Genomic DNA, 18,602 nt, shown 5'->3' on the forward strand with positions numbered 1-18,602 from the left:
ACAGTGGGGGCTCCCGCCTCCCTCACGCCCGCCTGTGCCCCCCGGCACATGGTCTAACCCAGAGCACGGGCTCGGCAGACTTGGTCCAATGAATGGATGAAAGAGAAAAAAACATCAAATATCAATAGAATAAAGAGAAGCAGCTCTACGCCAGCTACCCATTACTCCCACAAATATCTGCCAGGTGCTAGGAGCCAGACACTAGATACTCATGATGCAGAGATGAATAAAACACAGCCCATGAGCTGGGGGGGAGAGGCAGGTAATTACCAAACACCATGATAATTGCTAAAATAGAGGCCATGGAGCCTCATGGGAGACAGGGGCGGGGCAAGAGTTCTTGTTTTGAGAAAGCCTTGTCTCCCGCAATTCTTTATAAGAATAACAAGCTTTTCAAAGGCAGTTTCCTTGACACTCTCCCTCGAGTAGCTGCATCTCTTATAATGTGTTGGGCTCTGTGTCTGGGAAATGTGTACATCTATACAGGGCCCTTGGAGACAGACAGAAGGAGACAAAGCTGTGAAATCACTTGGCCCACTGTCCCCCCTCCTCTTCCTGCAGGGCCCATGAGGTACAGACAGCCTGGCCCCTCTCAGTCTCTCCTGCCAATCCTTACTTCACGTGAGCTTGCTCCATCCCTTCCACCCACCCAGTGAATTTTTTTTTTTTCCCACCCAGTGAATTTTGAGAGGCCTCTGTTAAGTCCTAGACCCACTATTTCTTAGCTGTGTGGCTGTGGAGAGTTGCTTGCCTACTCTGGGCCTGGTTTCTCGTCTGTAGAATAAGACATTGGACCAGATCACCAAGTTCCTTTTTGGAACTAATGTTTGTAAAATATCTCCTGTATTCCAGGGGTCATGCCATGAGGGTTCCCATAAATGAAGGGAGAAGTCTCCCATTTTATAGATTAAAGAAACTGAAACTGGCAGCCTGGATGTCCATGATTACATTCACAGCTAGGATGGACTTGAGTCAGCCTTTGAACCCAGCTCCTCTGGCCTCAAGTCCAGTCAGTGTACTTTCTCCTCCAGCAGGCTGCTCTTTACTGAACAAGTTTCTTTCTCAGAGCTTTTCCAAGCTGTGGAAGCAGGGGTTTCAAGGACAGGGTCCACAGGCCCCTGATTTCTGAACAGGGCCCCTGATTTCTGAACAAGGCCCTACACCAGAAGCATGGTCTCAACTGGGGCCCGCTGTGACGGTGCATCAGGAGTCAATCTGGGAAGTAAAAAAAAAATCATAGGTGGATTATGAGATTAGAATTGTGTGCAAAGGCAAGAATCAGTGGGAGGGAAGAAAGCCCTTTCTCCAGATAGTCTCAGGCAGGGCTTGATAATCCTACTTCCAGACACTAATAAAGCTTGGCTTCAAGGTCAGTGTGTGTATACCCAGGAGGCACTGCCTGTCACCATGGAAACAGGAAAACAGGCAGAAAATTAAGTTTCTAAGACTTTGGTTTTCTCATATAACCTAGGAATATTACATTTTGCAAATAGAACAGAGCTTGGCACAGAAAAGCCTCTCATTTATTCATTGATTTGGACAAGTCAGAGATTTCCCTGAGTCAGGTACTGTTTTAGGTACAATGATTTACAAAATGGACATGGTCCTGCCCTTTGAACACTTCAATCTAGAAGGGGAAACATTAATGGAAAAGAATGCAAGTAATTATCTGTGATAAGGGATAGGAAAGAACATGTCAGGGACAAAGAGAGCCTGTACAGGTGGCCTGGTCACATCTGCTTCCCTGGAGGATGAGCAGGACTAGCAAGGAAGAGGGAGCAAGAGAATGTCCCAGGAGGAGACAGCAACATGTGCAAAGTTGTGAATGAAAGGAGCAGGGCATGCTGGGAGGCTAGGACACAGATGGCTGAAAGGCGATGGGAGCAGGCTGGTCCGCGAGGGAGGGCCGTGGAACAGAGTAAAACTTCTTTATTCTCAGTGCAAGGAGAAGCCTTGAAGACATCTCAGCCGGAGGGAAAGACTTCCTTTGGGTTTGTTTCTTTTCTTTTTTTTTTTTTTTTTTGGCTGCACTGGGTCTTATCTGCAGCATGCGGGATCTTTAGTTGCAGCATGTAGGATCTAGGTCCCTGACCAGGGATTGAACTCTGGCCCCCTGCATTGACAAGGCAGAGTCTTAATCACTGGGCCACCAGGGAAGTCCCAAGGATTTGCTCTTTTTTTTTTTTTCTTTTTCTGTATGAAGACTATGTTGGAGGAGAGGCCAGAGATACCAGTTAGTGGGCTGTGACAGTGGTCCACAGAGATGATGGCATAGCTTGGAGGGAAGGTAGGGAGGGAAAGAAATGTGAATATTTAGGAGATACATGTTAGGAGCCAGTTCCACATGGATTGGGTGAAGGTTTTGAGGGAGCAGAAGGTATTTAGGATGACTTGGAATTTCTGGCTGCGGCCATGGGATAGATGATGAACCAGGTTTCAGCAACAGTAATTTGTGATTCTGTTTGACCTTTTTTGTTCCAGGTACTGTGCTGGGCACTGGGGCTGCAGGCCAAGTGGATGGTCCCTGCCTTCAGGGAGCACACAATCAAATGGGGTAGGGAGGGAACTTGCAATCAGGGTATCTATGAATGCAGGGAGAGACTGTAAAATGGTACTGCAGGGAGATACAGGCAAAACTAATTGAGCATCCAGGAAGACCCTGTGAGGAGATGGGAATCCGAGCCGAGCCCTCAGGGACAGACAGAGGAAAGTGGGTGAAAGAGGGCAATCCAGGCAGCAGAAACAAAGAAACAAACATTGAAAGTATGTCAAGTTGCAAGGGTGGCCAGAGGACAGTGCAAGAGGGTGAGACTGCAAGGCTGTCCACCACCTTCCTACCTTCCTCCAGGGCTGCCAGGAGGCTCCAGTGAGCTAAAATAATGCACCTGTGAGCATCTGGTAAACTCTTACACAGTTACTGCGGTTATGGACTTACTTATGTGAGGCACCAAAGTGAAAGTGAAAGTCACTCAGTCGTATCCAACTATTTGTGAGCCCATGGACTGTAGCCTGCCAGGCTCCTCTGTCCATGGAATTCTCCAGGCCAGAATACTGGAGTGGGTAGCTGTTCCCTTCTCCAGGGGATCTTCCCAACCCAGGGATCAAACCCAGGTATCCTGCAATGCAGGAGCCACCAGGAAAGCCCACCTGAGACATCAGGGAAGCCCATAAGGCACCAAAGCTCTCTACAACTGTCAGCAATTATGATTTCAGATCCAAACAGGGTCATCTGATCCTCCGTCATAATGCTCTCTGGCATTTGTATTGTCATCCCCAGTTTACAGATGAGGAAACAGGTCTGTTGTGGTTGAGTAATTGCCCAAGATCTGGCAGGGAATAAGCAGCACAGAAGCTAACGAAAAGCCAGCAGGTCATTTTAATTTCTGAGAGAGTATATAGGCTGGGAGGCGGGAGGAGCCTGTCCTCTATGCTGTCTTGAGAAGATGTGCAGCTGGCTCAAGGCACCAGACATAGACTCAATTGTGCAGGCTGGACCAGGCCCCTAGGCAGCTGGCCTGTGGGCTGAACATGGCCCACCACCAGTCACCAACCACACGCTGGCTTCCATCTTGGGTGTGCGGCTCTGTCTCATTCACATAGAGGACACTGTGAGTGGTGGGGCATTTTACAGATGGGGATATTGGCAGGCCATCATGGAACCAAGTGATGGCCAGTCAGTGTCAATGAGAGTTTTATGTTGCACTTGAGGGTGGTTTTGTTCACAGGAAGACCAACCAAGACTACTTTGGTTTTAGAAAGAAATGTTTAATTTATAAAAGTAACAAACTTAAAAATCTAGTAAAATGGAACAAACCCTTTTAAGGAGGATTTTATAACTTAATTCAATTCCTCTAAATTTTTTTAATTATTAGTAAGTTTTTTTTAAAAACTAAGCTTAAAAATATGTTTACTATTGATTTGTAATAAAAGTTCATCATTGTTTATAAAACTTATAAAATTGTCATATCTTTCAACTTAAAACTACAACTCTAAATTAATTATTCCATTATACATTTTATATTGGAATCACAAAACTAGTCTAAATATAATATGCCACATATATTATATATATTATAATAATAGATTATATTAGATATAATATGCAAATTATTTTAAATAGCATGAATACTTTCAAACTAAATCTACACAGATTTTTTCCTAAATTTAATACCCCCCAAAGGTAATATTATTTATCATTTCTAGTCTAATTCTAAATCTTTCCATGATTAAAGACACTTACTAAGAAAACAAGTTTCCTAACCAAATCAATATAGAGGTGTATATCAGAGCAATTTCAGGGTTAGCTCACAGCTGGCTGAGAATGCTCACTAAGCAGAAAAATGAGGCAGGGCATGAGAACCAGTGCCACAAACATCCAGGGAAAGGTACTTTGCACTCCATGCTATGGGTCTGGCCCTCTTTTAAATCTCCATGCCAGCAGAGGACACTGGCCCCATATCCTGCCAGTGGGATAGGTTTTGCAACCCAAGCCCCGAAATCAAGTTAAGCTTTAGTCACCTCTTTTGTCTCATGTCTCAGCTTCATCACCCCATTTGGGATGACTCCATCCAGGTAGTTAACTTCCAGATAGGATGATCTAATCAATTTCCTGCTGGATTCTACTCTGAATTAGGTTTTTATTTTTCCTCTCTGGCCAACCACCAAGTATTAGAGGATTTTAATGCCATTCTTAGATTTTGCATGCTCCTCGTAGCCTTGCTCCCTCCATAAACACTAAGGTCCTGCTAATGGTAGCCAGCTGTGTCCATGTGACCAGGGCAGCTGGTCTCTGTGTTGTTCTGAACTAGGGAGCCACCCCGGCCCCTCTCTTCCACTGTGATGCTCAGAGACATCCAGAGGGACAGGATGGACAAGCTGCCTGTGGCACTCTGTACTCTGTTGAGAAATGTCAGTTCCTAGGAGGCTCAAGATGTTAAATATGGTAAGAAGCTTCTGGACTGGGATGACATGTCAGAATAAAAATAGTCCAAAGATGTGTAACTTTACTTCTAAGTAGACAGAAAAATAATAGCAATATTACACAGGACATGGTACAAGGTGCTCTATGTATATAATTTCTAATCATCATAAATTTCTGAGTAGATATCATTTTACCCAATGATATAAATGACACAATTGATGCCCAGAGAGGCAAAACCAGAATGAGCTAAGAAAGTGTACAACTAGAAGTCTTACAGGACCCACTTTAAATGACAGGAACTGTTACAATACTGAAGTGGTTTTAAGTGTAAAGACTTGATTGGCCCAGGGAGAGTAAAGGGAGCCAGAGTGGGGACAGAGCAAGGGGAGCAGGGCCTCTTCACTGCCTGAATGGGGAGTCCCAGCCAGTCACCACCAAATATGGTGCTGGTGACAATGCAGTGCGTGGTCTATAAGATAATTTAAAAGCTATAATAAAACTCATTAAAGTTGGTCTGTTTTTTACAGTCACCCCAACCAGCTGTTCTAAACAATGTGATAAAATACTTTTTACCCTTTTCGGGGAGGTGGCGGGGAGAGACCTTCCCACTGCCCTCTTTCTCTCATATGTGCCTTGGGACCCCTTGCCACTCCCCACCGAGCACTTAACAAGGGGGCTGGGGAAAGGGAGTAGTCTGGGAAGCCCTGAGAACAGAAGCACTCTAGCCTGTAGGGTCACCTGAGTGGATAGCAAAGGTGGACCCCCAGGATGGACCCCACCTATTCTGGAGGAAGGAAGAGAGGCCTGGGGGGAGTGTGGGATGGACAGGCTGCTAGGATGCCCACTGGAAGACTCTGAGTCCCAGTACAGTACTGCCAGTGTCACCTGGGGGCTGCCCTCCATGCCACCTGCAGGTTATAATCAATTGGCAAGCACACTGAATGACCAACTCCCAAGCCTGCCCCTCACCCTACCCCACATTCTATACTAAGGATCTGGAGATCAGATTTTCCTCCTGACTCCCCAGCAAGTGCTGCCCTGCCGAGGCTCCACCAGGCAAGACTTAACTCTGTGCTCTGCCCTATCCCTGGTCCAAGCGCTGGCCCTCACAGTGACCACCTCTCTCTCCTCTGCAGGAGCCAGGTCGAACCCACCAGGGATTCACCTAAGAATCAAGGTCCTGTAGCCACAGAGCCAGACAAGGATCAAGGTCCAGTGGGCCCAGGGCCTCTGAAAGATCAAGGTCCTGGGATCCAAGAGCCTTCAAAGGGCCAAGGCCCCACAGCCCCAGAGCCTCTGAAGGATCAAGCTCCTGTGGTCCCGGGGCCTCTGAAGGATCTCGGTCCCATAGTCCCTGCATCACTTAAGGATCAAGATCACACAGTCCCTGAGCCTTTAAAGAAAGAAGGTTCTGTGATCCCAGCACCAGTCAAGGACCAAGATTCCTTGGACCCCATGCCTCTAAAGAATCAAAGTCCTATGGTTCCAGCAAGAGTTGAAGATGAAGGTTCTGTGGTACCAGAGCTTCTGAAGGATCAAGGCCCCACAGCCTCTGCACCTGTCAAGGACCAAGGTCCCATGGTCCCTAAGCCTGTGGATCAAGGCCCCATGGTCCCAGCACCTGTCAAGGACCAAGGTCCCATGGTCCCTGAGCCTGTGGATCAAGGTCCCATCATCCCAGCACCTGTCAAGGACCAAGGTCCCATGGTCCCTGAGCCTGTGGACCAAGGCCCCATGGTCCCAGCACCTGTCAAGGACCAAGGTCCCATGGTCCCTGAGCCTGTGGACCAAGGTCCCATGGTCCCAGCACCTGTCAAGGACCAAGGTCCCATGGTCCCAGCACCTGTCAAGGACCAAGGCCCCATGGTCCCAGCACCTGTCAAGGACCAAGGTCCCATGGTCCCAGCACCTGTCAAGGACCAAGGTCCCATGGTCCCAGCACCTGTCAAGGACCAAGGCCCCATGGTCCCTGAGCCTGTGGATCAAGGTCCCATGGTCCCAGCACCTGTCAAAGACCAAGGCCCCATGGTCCTAGCACCTGTCAAGGACCAAGGCCCTATGGTCCCTGAGCCTGTGGATCAAGGTCCCATCGTCCCAGCACCTGTCAAGGACCAAGGCCCCATGGTCCTAGCACCTGTCAAGGACCAAGGTCCTATGGTCCCAGACCAACTGAAGGATCCAAGTGCCCTGGTCATAGAACCTGTGAAGAAGGAAGGTTCTGTGCTATCTGAGTCTGTAGAGAAACAAGGGTTATTAGTCCCACAGCCAGTCAAAGATCAAGGGAGAGGGGTCTCAGAACTTCTGAAGGATCATGATTCTGTGATTGCAGCGCCTGTAAAGGATCAAGGCCCCGTGGTCCTGGAGCCTGTCAAGAGTCAAGTTCCTATAATCCCGGTGCCTCTGAAAGATCAAGATCCTCAGGTGCCACCACCAGCAAAGGACCAAGGTCCTGTGGTTCCTAAGCCTCTGAAGACTCAAGGTCTCAGGAGCCCTCAGCTGCCCACGGTCTCACCACCACCCCCAGTCATGATCCCAACTGTCCCCCATGCAGAATATGTCGATGGTTCCCCTTGACACTCACCCCTTGACATGCCAAAGAAGGAGCTGGAGGTGAAAGTGCTCCCTCTCAGGGGCAGCAAAGACACTTATTTAATCTGCATGAAACACGTATTGTATAGTCTTGCTGGAATCTAATAAAACTGGTCCCTCTGGCTCACCAGTGTCTCTCTGGCTTCATTTGAGTGTGTGTGTGTATGTGTACCATGCATATGGGAGAGCAGGCATGCAGGGCTCTGCATTTATTCATTTGGGCGATCTGAGAAATCCCCAGCTCCTGTGAGTTGTCAGCATTCAATGGGAGTGGGTGGGAGATGCTAGAACCGGACCCCATTGTGAGAGTGTAGGCAGGACACACTTGTCTTTCCCCTTTACTCTCACACTCCGACCACATTTCACTTGTGACACCACAGGTAGAGGGTAGGACTTCTGCACATCAGGCAATTATCTACCACTAGCTGGGGATTCTATATTTAACTCAATTCTGATACTATCTACCTAGAGACAGCATTAGCTTCCACAGGTTAAGAACTCCATCCTACAAGACTGCCTCCTTGTCTCCCCAACTTCAGATGCCAATTGCAAGTCCCAGGCTATCCCTTGTACTTCTAACTGACTTGCTTTAATCAGGTTCCCACAACTCCCTGCTTGAGTTCAATAATTTGCTAGAATGGCTCACAGAACTCAGGGAAACATTTGTGTTTACTGGTTTATCCTAAAAGGATAAATAACACACCAATGTGGAGAAAAGAATAGGGTAATGTATAGAGGAAAGGACATGCAACCTCCATGCCCTGGCCAGGCACACCACCCTCCCAGTACCTCCAGCAACCTGGAAGATTTTCAAGCCTCAAACTTTGGGGATTTTTATGAAGACTTCATCATGTTGGCATAATCGAACATTAATTCCATCTCCAGCCCCTCTCCCTTTCCCAGCAGATGGAAGGCGGGGCTAAAAATTCCAAGCTTCTAATTGTGACTTGGTGTTTCTGGTGACCAGCTTCCATCCCAAAACTATCCAGGAGACCACCAAGAATCTTCTTATTAAAACAAAAGACATTCCTGGACTTCTCTGGTGGTCCAGTAGTTAAGAATCTGCCTGACAAAACAGGGGATGTAGGTTCGATCCCTGGTTTGGGAAAATTCCACATGCCAAGCGGCAACTAAGCCTGTACGCCACAACTACTGAGCCCATGCTCTAGAGTCCATGTTCCGCAACAAGAAAAGCCACTGCAATGAGACACCCACACACCACAACTAGAGAATAGCCCTCACTTGCCACAACTAGGGAAAGCTCGTGCACAACAATGGAGCCCCAGTGCCATCAATAAATAAACAAATTTAAATTTTTTTAAATAAAATAAAAGACACGCCTATCACCAAGGAAATTCCAAGAGTTTTAAGAGCTCTGTGCTAGGAACCGGGGGCAGAGACCAACACATATATTTTCTATTATTTCACAGGTCAAGTACCATGAAAGCCTAGCTACCAAACAGGTGCCAAACCACAGCAGGCTGAGCCCTGGATTGTTCAGAGCAGAAGCCTACAGAGGAAAATGGAAGCAGGGGCCCAGCTGACCCAGGTTAATTCTGGATGACAATCGTTTGCCAAGGGTCCTGAAGATCATCCAGAGGTCATGCTTCTTGAGAAAACTAGGCCTCCGATCAGAAGAGTCCCAGGACACTCATGAAGCAGAACCTAGCATCTGCTAGTCCTCACTCAGTATCCAGGACAGCTCAGCCAGGACTTCTCAAACAGTGCCTGAAGTCCCCCACTCATTCGTGCATGCAGTTTGACTTGTCCTTAGCACCCACTTTGTGCCTCGCTCCGTGCTGAGCATGAGGTCACAGTGGTAAAGAAATCCCGCTTAGGACAATAAAAGGTGGTGTCAGATGAGGCCCTAGGTCAACTAAAGGCCCGACTTTGAGAGGAGAGTGAAGGAAAAATCTCTAGCTTCTCAGAGAAAGTAGCCATGAAGTACAGATAGCAGCAGTAGGACGGGGTATCTGGATGTGGCCAGGGTGGGGGTGGGTGGGCAGGGTTGGCCCTCCCTGGAAGTCCTTGAATGAAAGAAGCCTGATTTGCATGAGGGATTGACCAAGGAGTATAGCAGGCCTCTGGGGCAGACAACTGAGAGCAGGCAGGGGTGACCAGTTTTCTGAAGCCCAGGACCTCGGGGTGGGGGAAGTCAGTTGACGGGGAGTCAGTCCTGTAGGCTGTGAATGTATCACCGGAAAAAAGGCTGGGGGGCTGCTGGAGGCTAAAACTCAGCCTTGCCCATAGATACTTCCTGCTAGAATCCCACTGGGGTAAATTACAGTAGCCTCCCCTTTAAAACCCAAAGCCCTGGAACTTCCCTGGTCGTCAAGTGGTTAATAATCTGCCTTCTAATGCAGGGGATATGGGTTTGACCCCTGGTCAGGGAACTAAGATCCCATATGGCAAAGGGCAACTAAGCCAGTGCCTTCTAGAGCCTGCATGCCACAATGAAAGATCCTGCCTGCCACAACAAAGACCCAATGCAGCCAAATAAATGAATATTTTTAAAATAAATAAAAAGGAACCAAAGTCCTCAGGGGCCTGGGACCCTTGGGGAAGCCGCAACTGTTGCCCCCACCAAAGCTGGCTCCCAAGGAACACTCCTACCCCTTTAAGACTTTTGAGACCCATTATAGACATTAACCACTTTAAAGGTCTCTTCTCCTTTTTGCTTTTTGGTTGCATCCTACAGCTTGTGGGATCTTAGTGTCATGATCCAACCCACGCCCCCATGCACTGTGTCTTAACCACTGGACCACCAGGGAAATCCCAAAGGACTCTTATTCAAAGGAGCGCAGGTTGGTTCTTACAGAGAAATCACAGGAAGTACTGATGATTTCCAAATGGTCCAATTTTCTAAGCAACTGGCCCCAAGCCTGTCTCCTCACTCTATTCCTAATAGCACCAGGGTTTTCTGCCCCCACTAGCCACTTCTATAAACACACACACACACACACCCACACCCTGATTATGAGGCTTCTTCCTGGCCCATCACAAGTTTGCTGCTATATGAATTCTAATAGGGCCCTGCCGACAAGAAAAGGGCACACTGAGGCTAAAGCAGTATTGTGTATCGGCACTGCCACCCCCTCCTTTCAGCTCTCCCTCTGACCCACACACCCAGTCCCAAGCCACACACATTTCCGAGGGCCAGGCAGATGATGCTGTCTCAGAGAGGGCAACATCTCACCCAGGGAAGATGTCCAGAAAGCCATGGGCTACCAGGGCTCCCCCTCTGAAGTGAGAGCTGCCTGGAAACAAGGTCTGGATGTCAGCCCCCGTGGGCCCCCGCTAAGCTTCCTCAGGGACAGTGTCAGAATGGAAAGAGAAGTGGACTCAGCCTGAGGCTCTGGTGACGTGTTAAAGGCAGGGAGAGAAAGGCACAAAGGAAGCTGAGGAAGCGCTCGTCCAAAGCTGTATGGAGAAACCAGGGCCTGTGGTGCCAGGAGTGATTCAATATGGAGAATGATGCCCAGCGTCAAAAGCTGAGGGAGGGAGTGCAACTCAGTCGAAAGGTGAGGGACAGGAAGCTGTGGGATTTGGCAGCTTCCACTTAGGAGCAGGTGGACCTCCAGTCCAGCGCCAGCCACCCGTTTCCTCATCCGTAGAATGGTCCCGATGATAAGAGGAAATCCTGAGGCAGAAAACCTCCAGCCCAGGGTTGAGCTGCAGGCCGCCGCCTCACCTGCATCACGCCCAGCTCTCCACCGCATTGGAAGAAGGCCTAGTGAGAGAGGTCGTCGGCTCAAGGCCCCGTTCTGGGCTGGGGCGGCGAGAGGCGGGAAACTAACTAGAGGCTCTTAGCTCTTCTCAGATGCAGACTTCCTCCTTGACCTCGTTCTTCCCTGGGGCAGCCATTTCCCAGCCCCTCCCCTGCACGCACCGTCCCCACCACTCTCTATCCCTCCCCTCCGCTGCCTGGCGAATCCAGACTGAGGACCCGGACGGGCCGCAGCCAGCAACCCCGCCCACATAGACGCGGATGTCCTGAGAGAGGGCGGCGCCGCTGCTTTGGAAGCCTGCAGGGATCCGCGATTGAGCCCGAAGATGCTCAGTCTCCGCCCAAGCCTCTCGAACCTGGCTCCAGGCACCGAATTTAGGGATCGGACGTGGCCCCAGGGCTGCAAACCCTAAGCTCGCACCCCCAGCCCCGGTTCCAGTTGCCAGAACTTCGGGGCGCGGGTCTGGCCCTTGGTAAGACAAGGCCCGGGAGAAGGCTGGCTAGAGAATCCTGGGGACCCGCGGACGCGCGCCACCCGAAGGCGGGTCCGGGGAGCCGTTTAGGAACTGGGCTGAGGCCTCGCTGGAGCCCCTGGTGGCTGATCTGAGGAAAGACTGAGATTTAACTCCTCGCGCTGTGATCCCCGCCCTTAACACCTGGGGGTGCGAGGGCGGGTACCGCCGGGGCACGTTTTTGGCATTTTCAGGTAGCAAGGAGACGGCGCTTGCGGATTCGGGGCAGATCACAGGCCCGAGTCGTATTGCAGCAGCACCTTCCACAGTCTTTGTAGCGGCGAGGATGAACATCTAGAGGAAGGGGATGGGGAATGCACCCCACTCTCAGTCCGAAACCTGGGGGGTAGATTGCATGCATTTCCAGCCTCTGCTTCCAGTCTGCCACTAAGACCTATGCCCTCTGCCAGCTAAATAAATAATGAATCTGCCCTCTTTTTTCTATCTCTATGGCCACCCCCTCTTACCTCACACATACCACAGTTTGTAATTCTGTATGTGAATTACCTGATGGCACTCAGGATGTAAGAAACGAGGAATTTTCTTATTTTGACAAATCAAATTAAATCTAGTTGAGGCTCCTGCTCTCCCTGCCAGGGTAGGCAGGAGCTCTAATCTCAGTCACTTTCCTAAAGCCTCCCCCTGTGAAGACACATGATGGTTGTCATGGTGGCAGCCCCAACCCAGCTAGAGGGGCACTGGGGACCCCATGCCCCCTGAGCCATGCTTCGCTGGGGAGCTCCCTAAGCCTGCCCAGGTTGTGTGGTGTTAACATCATTCCCCAGACATTCCTGCCACCACCCACATCTAAGCTCATCCCTTAGTGGCCCCATAATCCAGACCCCCAGCTCCCTGCCCTTTCTAAACACCCCTGTTCCCAAGACAGGCCATTGTCAAAACCTACACTTTTACCCCCTGTCCATCTAGACTCATACAGTTTAACATCCTCAATGGACTTAGAACTAATTCTTGGGGGGCAAGGGCTGCACCATTGTATATTCTCACTTGCAACATATGAACATTCCAGTTTCTCCTCATTCTTGTCAACACTTGTTATTGTCAATTTTTTTTATTATAACAGTGATTTCTTTGCCTATTCCAGAATCTTCCAGTCTTTCTTATACACCCAATAGATATGTGTGTTGAGCGGATGAATAGGAAAACAGGAAATGGCAGGTATAAGCAGAAGGATGAACTCAGGCTGGTACATGTTGAGTGGGACAAGCTTTTGAGACAAGGAGAGGTATCTCAGGGACTTCTGGATATTGTAGTCTCAGTCTGGGACAGGAGTCTGAGATGAAGGCAGAGATGGGGATCTCATTAAAATGTGGGCTTCGCTAGCCCTGAGAAGTTATGTGAGGCCATGAGAAAGGCTGCATTTACGCAGGGGGAGTGTGGAAAGTGAGGGAAAGGTCCAAGACAGAGTTTGGGGAAGCACCAACATTTCAGGGGTAGGAGAGGAAGGAGGCTCTGAGCAGAGCATGCCACAGAGCAGCAGCAAGGTCAGAGGAGAACTAGAAAAGATTCACCTTGGAGAAAGCATCAAGGGAGAACAAGTCAACAGGATCAGAGACATGAGTGCTTCCCTATGAGACAGATTATTGAAAACATCCATTGAACAAAATGGGTAAACTGTCAATACAGCTGAAGTTGAAACTGTCAATACTATTGAAGTTTTGTGATGGATACTTGGAAGTTCATTACACTATCCTCTCAACTTCCATGCACATTTGAAATTGTTCATATTCCCAAAGTGATTTTTTAAAGTATCCATTGGACTAACAATAAGGAGATTGCTGGTGAACTTGGCAATTGCATAGTCTCTGGAGGGAGAAGAAACTCAATTCCAGTAACAGGATTTTCTCATACCTGACTCAGGACTCACTGGTATTCCAGTAAGCAATCACTGGGCACATACACCCCAGGTACTCTTGGGAAAAGAGAAGATTGTGTGTGACAGTCAGTAATTTTTCATAGCTGTTGGTACCTCCACACAGGGACTTTTTCTCAGCAGGCCCAGCAGCCAGCCAGGAGCTCTTCCTCAAAAGGAGGAAACTTGTTTACCAAGGAGTGCCTGGCTTTGCTCCTGACTCCTAGACACTCCATTGCGGCTCTTTTCTCGGGGTTTGCCACAGGCTGACTTCATCCCCATCTGCTGCAAACACATGAATCACTTTGCATCGGCTGAGTCATCAAGGCTATGAGAAAGAGCTGCCTGCCCTTCAGCCTGGACTCCTTTTTGGACTTCTTTTGCTCTGGGCTCCACTTGAAGCTGGCAACCTTACTGGTTACTCTGTAAATGAATCAGAGCAGCACTCCAAAATGTGACACACATTGCCACCAAAATACATGGAAACCCAGCAGGTATGCTTCTTTCTTACTACTACTAGGAAGCAGAAAGCACAGCAAGTTCCTTTTACTTTGCAAGATGTGATAATTAATGTCGTATGTTAACTCTACTGGGCCACTGGGTGCCAAGATATTTGGTCAAACATTATTCCAGGTGTGTTTGTAAGAAATGAGATTAACATTAGACTTATAGATGGAATAAAGCAGATTGCTCTTCCCAGTATGGGTGGATCTCATCTAATCTGTTGAAATAGAACAAAGGACTGGGTAAGGCAGCATTTGCTCTCTGCCCGGCTATCTTCAAGCTGGGAACATCGGTCTTCTCCTACCTTCAGACTGGAACTAACCATCACCTCTCCTGCTTTTCAGTCCTTCAAACTTGAACTGAAACTATACCACTGGGACTCCTAGCTCTCCAGCTTACAGACAGAAGATCATGGGACTTCTCAGCTTCAATAATCCAGTGAGCCAACTCCTTATAATACATCTCTTTGTATCTCTCTATCTCTATATACACATATCGATAGCTGTATCTTCTATTCATTTTGTTTCTCTGAAGAACCCCAACTAGTATCTCTTTCCTAGCATGATCCAGAGCACTGAACACCCAGAAACTTCACTCAGGTGGCAGGCCCCTAATGGGATTCATCTCCCATTATCAGCACATTTTTTAATCTTGAAGTACCTGCTACTTTTAACTCTCTGAATCCTAGGAACATGATGTCATCAATGTAATAGACATTCTGTGTCTGTATTATGGAAGGATGATCAGGTTACATTGTAACAGAGAATCAGAGACTTGGGGAGTTTCAAGACAAGATGAGAAAGCTGTATTGCTGCCCCTGCCAAGAAAAATAAAGCTGCTTCTGGTATTTTCTATAGAGGAAGAGGAAAAAAAATTCTTTTTCAGATAAATAGTCTCATATTAAGTGACAAAAAATATGTATATTTGCTCCCATAAAAAGACTACACCTATTCATTCTTTAAAAAAAAAAAAAAAAGAGACTGCACCTAAAATGGGAGCTGCTGGAATCATTATTTGGAATCATCTGAGTAAACTTATGGTAATTCCCTGTTCATCCTCCAAGACCTATGCCTTCTGCACAGACTGAAGAAGTTTTTAAGTTAAGCAAGATGCAATAGAAACCAGCTTGCATCTCTCAAGTCTTTGATGAGGGCACAAATTTCTGTAATTTTCCTGGATTTGCACCATTACTTTGGGTTATTGATCAGTAAGAAGAAAAAGTTCCAGAAGCTTCCACTTGGCCCTTTCTACCATAATGGCCCCTATCACAGGTCTACAGGTGCATGTATGCTCTAAATTTCACTTATACTCCCTGAAACTAAAAATGCAATTGCAGGATGAGTCCAGGCACCATGCTTGGATTTAAGTCAAAATGCCAGTTGTCACCTGACACATGTGAACCTCTACACAGTGGTTTTCTGTGTTCTTAGGAATTAGCATAAGATAGACTCAAGTTCTGCTAATCCCTGAAAGGTCTGTGTATTTTCCTTTCACAGAGTACAGTTCTCTGGCAAATGGTCTAGGACCTTTGTGGAAGATAGGCTAAAAGGAAGATTTACAGTATGTATCTGGGATTCTATTGAAGGACTCACTCTGAGGGTACTGGTTTCTCTTCCTTTCAAGGGGCTTGGCTGTTCTCTTTCATAATGGATCAAATCAGGTTTTTGCTAGCAGGACTGGAGGGTTTTGTTTGTGGTTTTGCTTTGTTGTTTCTGTTACACAGATTGAGGAGGACTTAGAGGCTGCCTGTCTATTCCCTTTGGTCTTATTTGGCCCTTAAACGATTAATCTTTGCTAAAGACATTTGCGGGTTAGATCTTTCTGAGTATCACTTGGCATCTGCTGTCCCAGGTGGCCAAGTGCTGCTGTGTGTGCTCTGCTCCTCTGGGATCCCATCATTTCCACTAAAATTATGGAGTCCGTTTCTGTGACAGTGTCTTTCACTAGCATCCCTAGCCTGCAAAGAAAAGTACTATATCATGTTCAAAGATTCTCCCCTCACTGACGTGTTTCTCCATGCCTTGGTGAAGGAAATATCCTCCAGGCTGTCTAAGAGGAAGTTGGGACTGTGGAACTTGGCTTGGGAGTGGTATATGAGTGGATCACACAGGGTAAATCCACATCAACATTGCTTCCTCCCTTAGCACTGGATTCCTTCCTCTATGTTAAAGCAAAGAATTCTGGCATTTCAATATCAAGCATAGACCTCAGCTGAATCCAGGTTTCTGTCAACCAACTAAGCAAATAATGAAAACCACTCCTAGGTGCTCAAACTAGCACACTGACTCTGGAATCTGAGGTAAACATACACTGATAGTCCATCCCAGTGGAAATTATGTTCCTCCTTCCAAGGACGAGCACCCACAGACAATATCCCCACAAACATTATGCAGACTTTTGGGTGATATATTAATGAATTAGCAAAACCTTGCAATTCTTCTGATGTAGATGCTACTTCTTCCCCGATCTGACTCTGGAACTAGTCCCCTGAGGCAGGAAAGCATCTAAATCCAGTTATGGTACTAGAGACAATGGGGCTGGGACATGAAGAGGGTTGGCCACCCCTTGGGGAGTAGGTTGAAATCATGCCCATGATATTTTGGAGCTCCTTTCATCCAGAGGTAGAGTCTCTTCCTCACGCCTTGAATCCTGGCTGACTTGGTGACTTGCTTTGACCAACAGAATGAGATGGAAGCAACATGATTGGAGCTGCAGAGCTCAGACCTCAGAGGCTTAGCTCCTGTCTTCATCATCTGAGAATCCTGAGGCCACCACTATGCCAGAAAGAAGATGGAGATTCAGAAGCACATGAGAGATAAGCTCAGCGCTTGACCATTCCAGCTGAGCCCAGCATCTAGTGGATGCAGTCACCAGAGCCAACCCAGACCAGACCAGTGGAACAACCACCCAGTCAATCCACAGAACTGTGAAAAAGAAGGAATTGTCATTTTAAGCCACTAAGTGTGGAGTGGTTTGTTTCTCTGCAATAAACAACTGAAACACTTTGCAGGGTAACTTCCAAGACAAGGTCATTTCAAGGTCTTCAGGGAAGGCAGCTTGTGCTGCATGGGGATTTAGTGGAGCTAGGGGTGTTCTAAGTCATTCAAATCCTCCCATATGGCCTCTAATTCCCATCCTGAGATCAGTGCCCTAAATTTCACCCAAGATCTAGCAGTGACATGAATGCAACTGACAAACTGACAATGTAATTTGTTGACTGCAGCATCAAAGTTCCATCTTGGTTAAGTTATATAACATAGCTTAGCACTCCCCTCCTGTTCTCGGGCCTCTTCTCCCCTCCCCTGCTGAGTTTGTCATCTCTGGCTTATACCAAGACTAGGCTAATGGAGAAATGACATGGAAAAAAAAGAAAAGTCTGACCACTTCTCAGTAGGTGTATTTGAAGTGTCAAAACACTTGCTAATTCTTGCTGAAACAGCGGGTGGGTCAGCTCGTGCCTAAACACGTGGACACTATGCTCCCCTTAGAAATGAGACACTGGAGATGGGCATGTGGAGGAGCTGAGCAGACATTATCCATGACAGAGAGGAAGGAAGAAAGGTCACAGCAAGTGGTAGTGAAGGTCCAAATACCGTCGTTACCCCCGCCCCCGCCAAAGAGCATCCGGAGGGAATGTTCGGTGTGTGCTGCCCAGAGATGCTTCTATAGGGCCCTGGGAGCGCAGAGATGGCCAGACTTCTGACAGGGCCCAGGGAGGGTCTCCAGGGAGTCAGTAACCTTTAAGACAGGCTTTGAAGGATGAGTGGGGCATCCATGGGCAGAGGTGAGGGAGGCATGATGCCAACAGAAGAGGCCGCAGGAGCAAAAGGAGAGAGAGAGAAGCCCAGGGGAGGCATAAGTCAAGCTCGGGGGAGGAGGGAAGTTGGAGGAGTGGGAGAGGCAAAACCAGCTGATCTGCTCCTGCAAAAACATTCACTGATAAAGTGAAAAAAAAATAAACCATTCACTGACCTCAGGGCCTCCCCATCAGCCCCTCCTTCCAGTCTCTCTAAGCAGTTCAGCCCAGAGCCTGGCAGCCAGGCCTTCCTCCATCTCACCACTCCCCTGCCCCCAAATCCCCAGGCCTCTCACTGTGTCTCAAGCTCCCACGGCCCTTCCAGTGGCCACATCTCTGTTCATGCCAGGCCTCTTTTTCCAAATGCCTCTTCCTCCCTTTCCTACCCACCTCTAGCACCTCTTCTCGGGGGAGTCTCCACTGACCGCTTCAGCTCAGCCTGATCCCCAGGTTGTATGGCATAATAGAAATAATCAGGCTTCAGGGGACTTCCTTGGTGGTCCAGGGGTAAAGAACCTGCCTTCCAAAGTGGGGGACAGGGGTTTGACCCCTGGTCAGGGAACTAAGATCCCACATGCCACAGGGCAACTAAGCCTGTATGCTACAATTAGAGAGAAGCTCTTGAGCTGCACCTAAAGATCTTGCATGCCCAACTAAGACCCAATGTAGCCAAATAAATAAAT

General features: G+C 48.1%; 1 protein-coding gene and 1 long non-coding RNA gene across 2 annotated transcripts in view; both read left to right on the forward strand.

Annotated features, from left to right (window-relative positions):
- Positions 1-7,523, forward strand: part of MAP6 (microtubule associated protein 6) — an 81,507-nt gene extending 73,984 nt beyond the window's left edge. Inside the window, exons 5-6 of the mRNA XM_065945360.1 lie at positions 6,058-6,994; positions 7,286-7,523. Of these exons, the coding sequence (XP_065801432.1) occupies positions 6,058-6,994; positions 7,286-7,495 (1,147 nt within the window). The 3' untranslated portion in view covers positions 7,496-7,523. The remainder of the gene's footprint in view (positions 1-6,057; positions 6,995-7,285) is intronic.
- A 6,490-nt stretch (positions 7,524-14,013) lies between these two features.
- Positions 14,014-17,102, forward strand: LOC136176056 (uncharacterized). Its single transcript, XR_010664463.1, has 4 exons — positions 14,014-14,113; positions 14,468-14,561; positions 15,620-15,683; positions 16,806-17,102. It is a non-coding gene; the product is annotated as an uncharacterized lncRNA (long non-coding RNA).
- The last annotated feature ends 1,500 nt before the right edge of the window (positions 17,103-18,602 follow it).

The sequence above is a fragment of the Muntiacus reevesi genome, chromosome 9 (assembly GCF_963930625.1).
Source record: "Muntiacus reevesi chromosome 9, mMunRee1.1, whole genome shotgun sequence".
NCBI classification, from domain to species: Eukaryota; Metazoa; Chordata; class Mammalia; order Artiodactyla; family Cervidae; genus Muntiacus; species Muntiacus reevesi.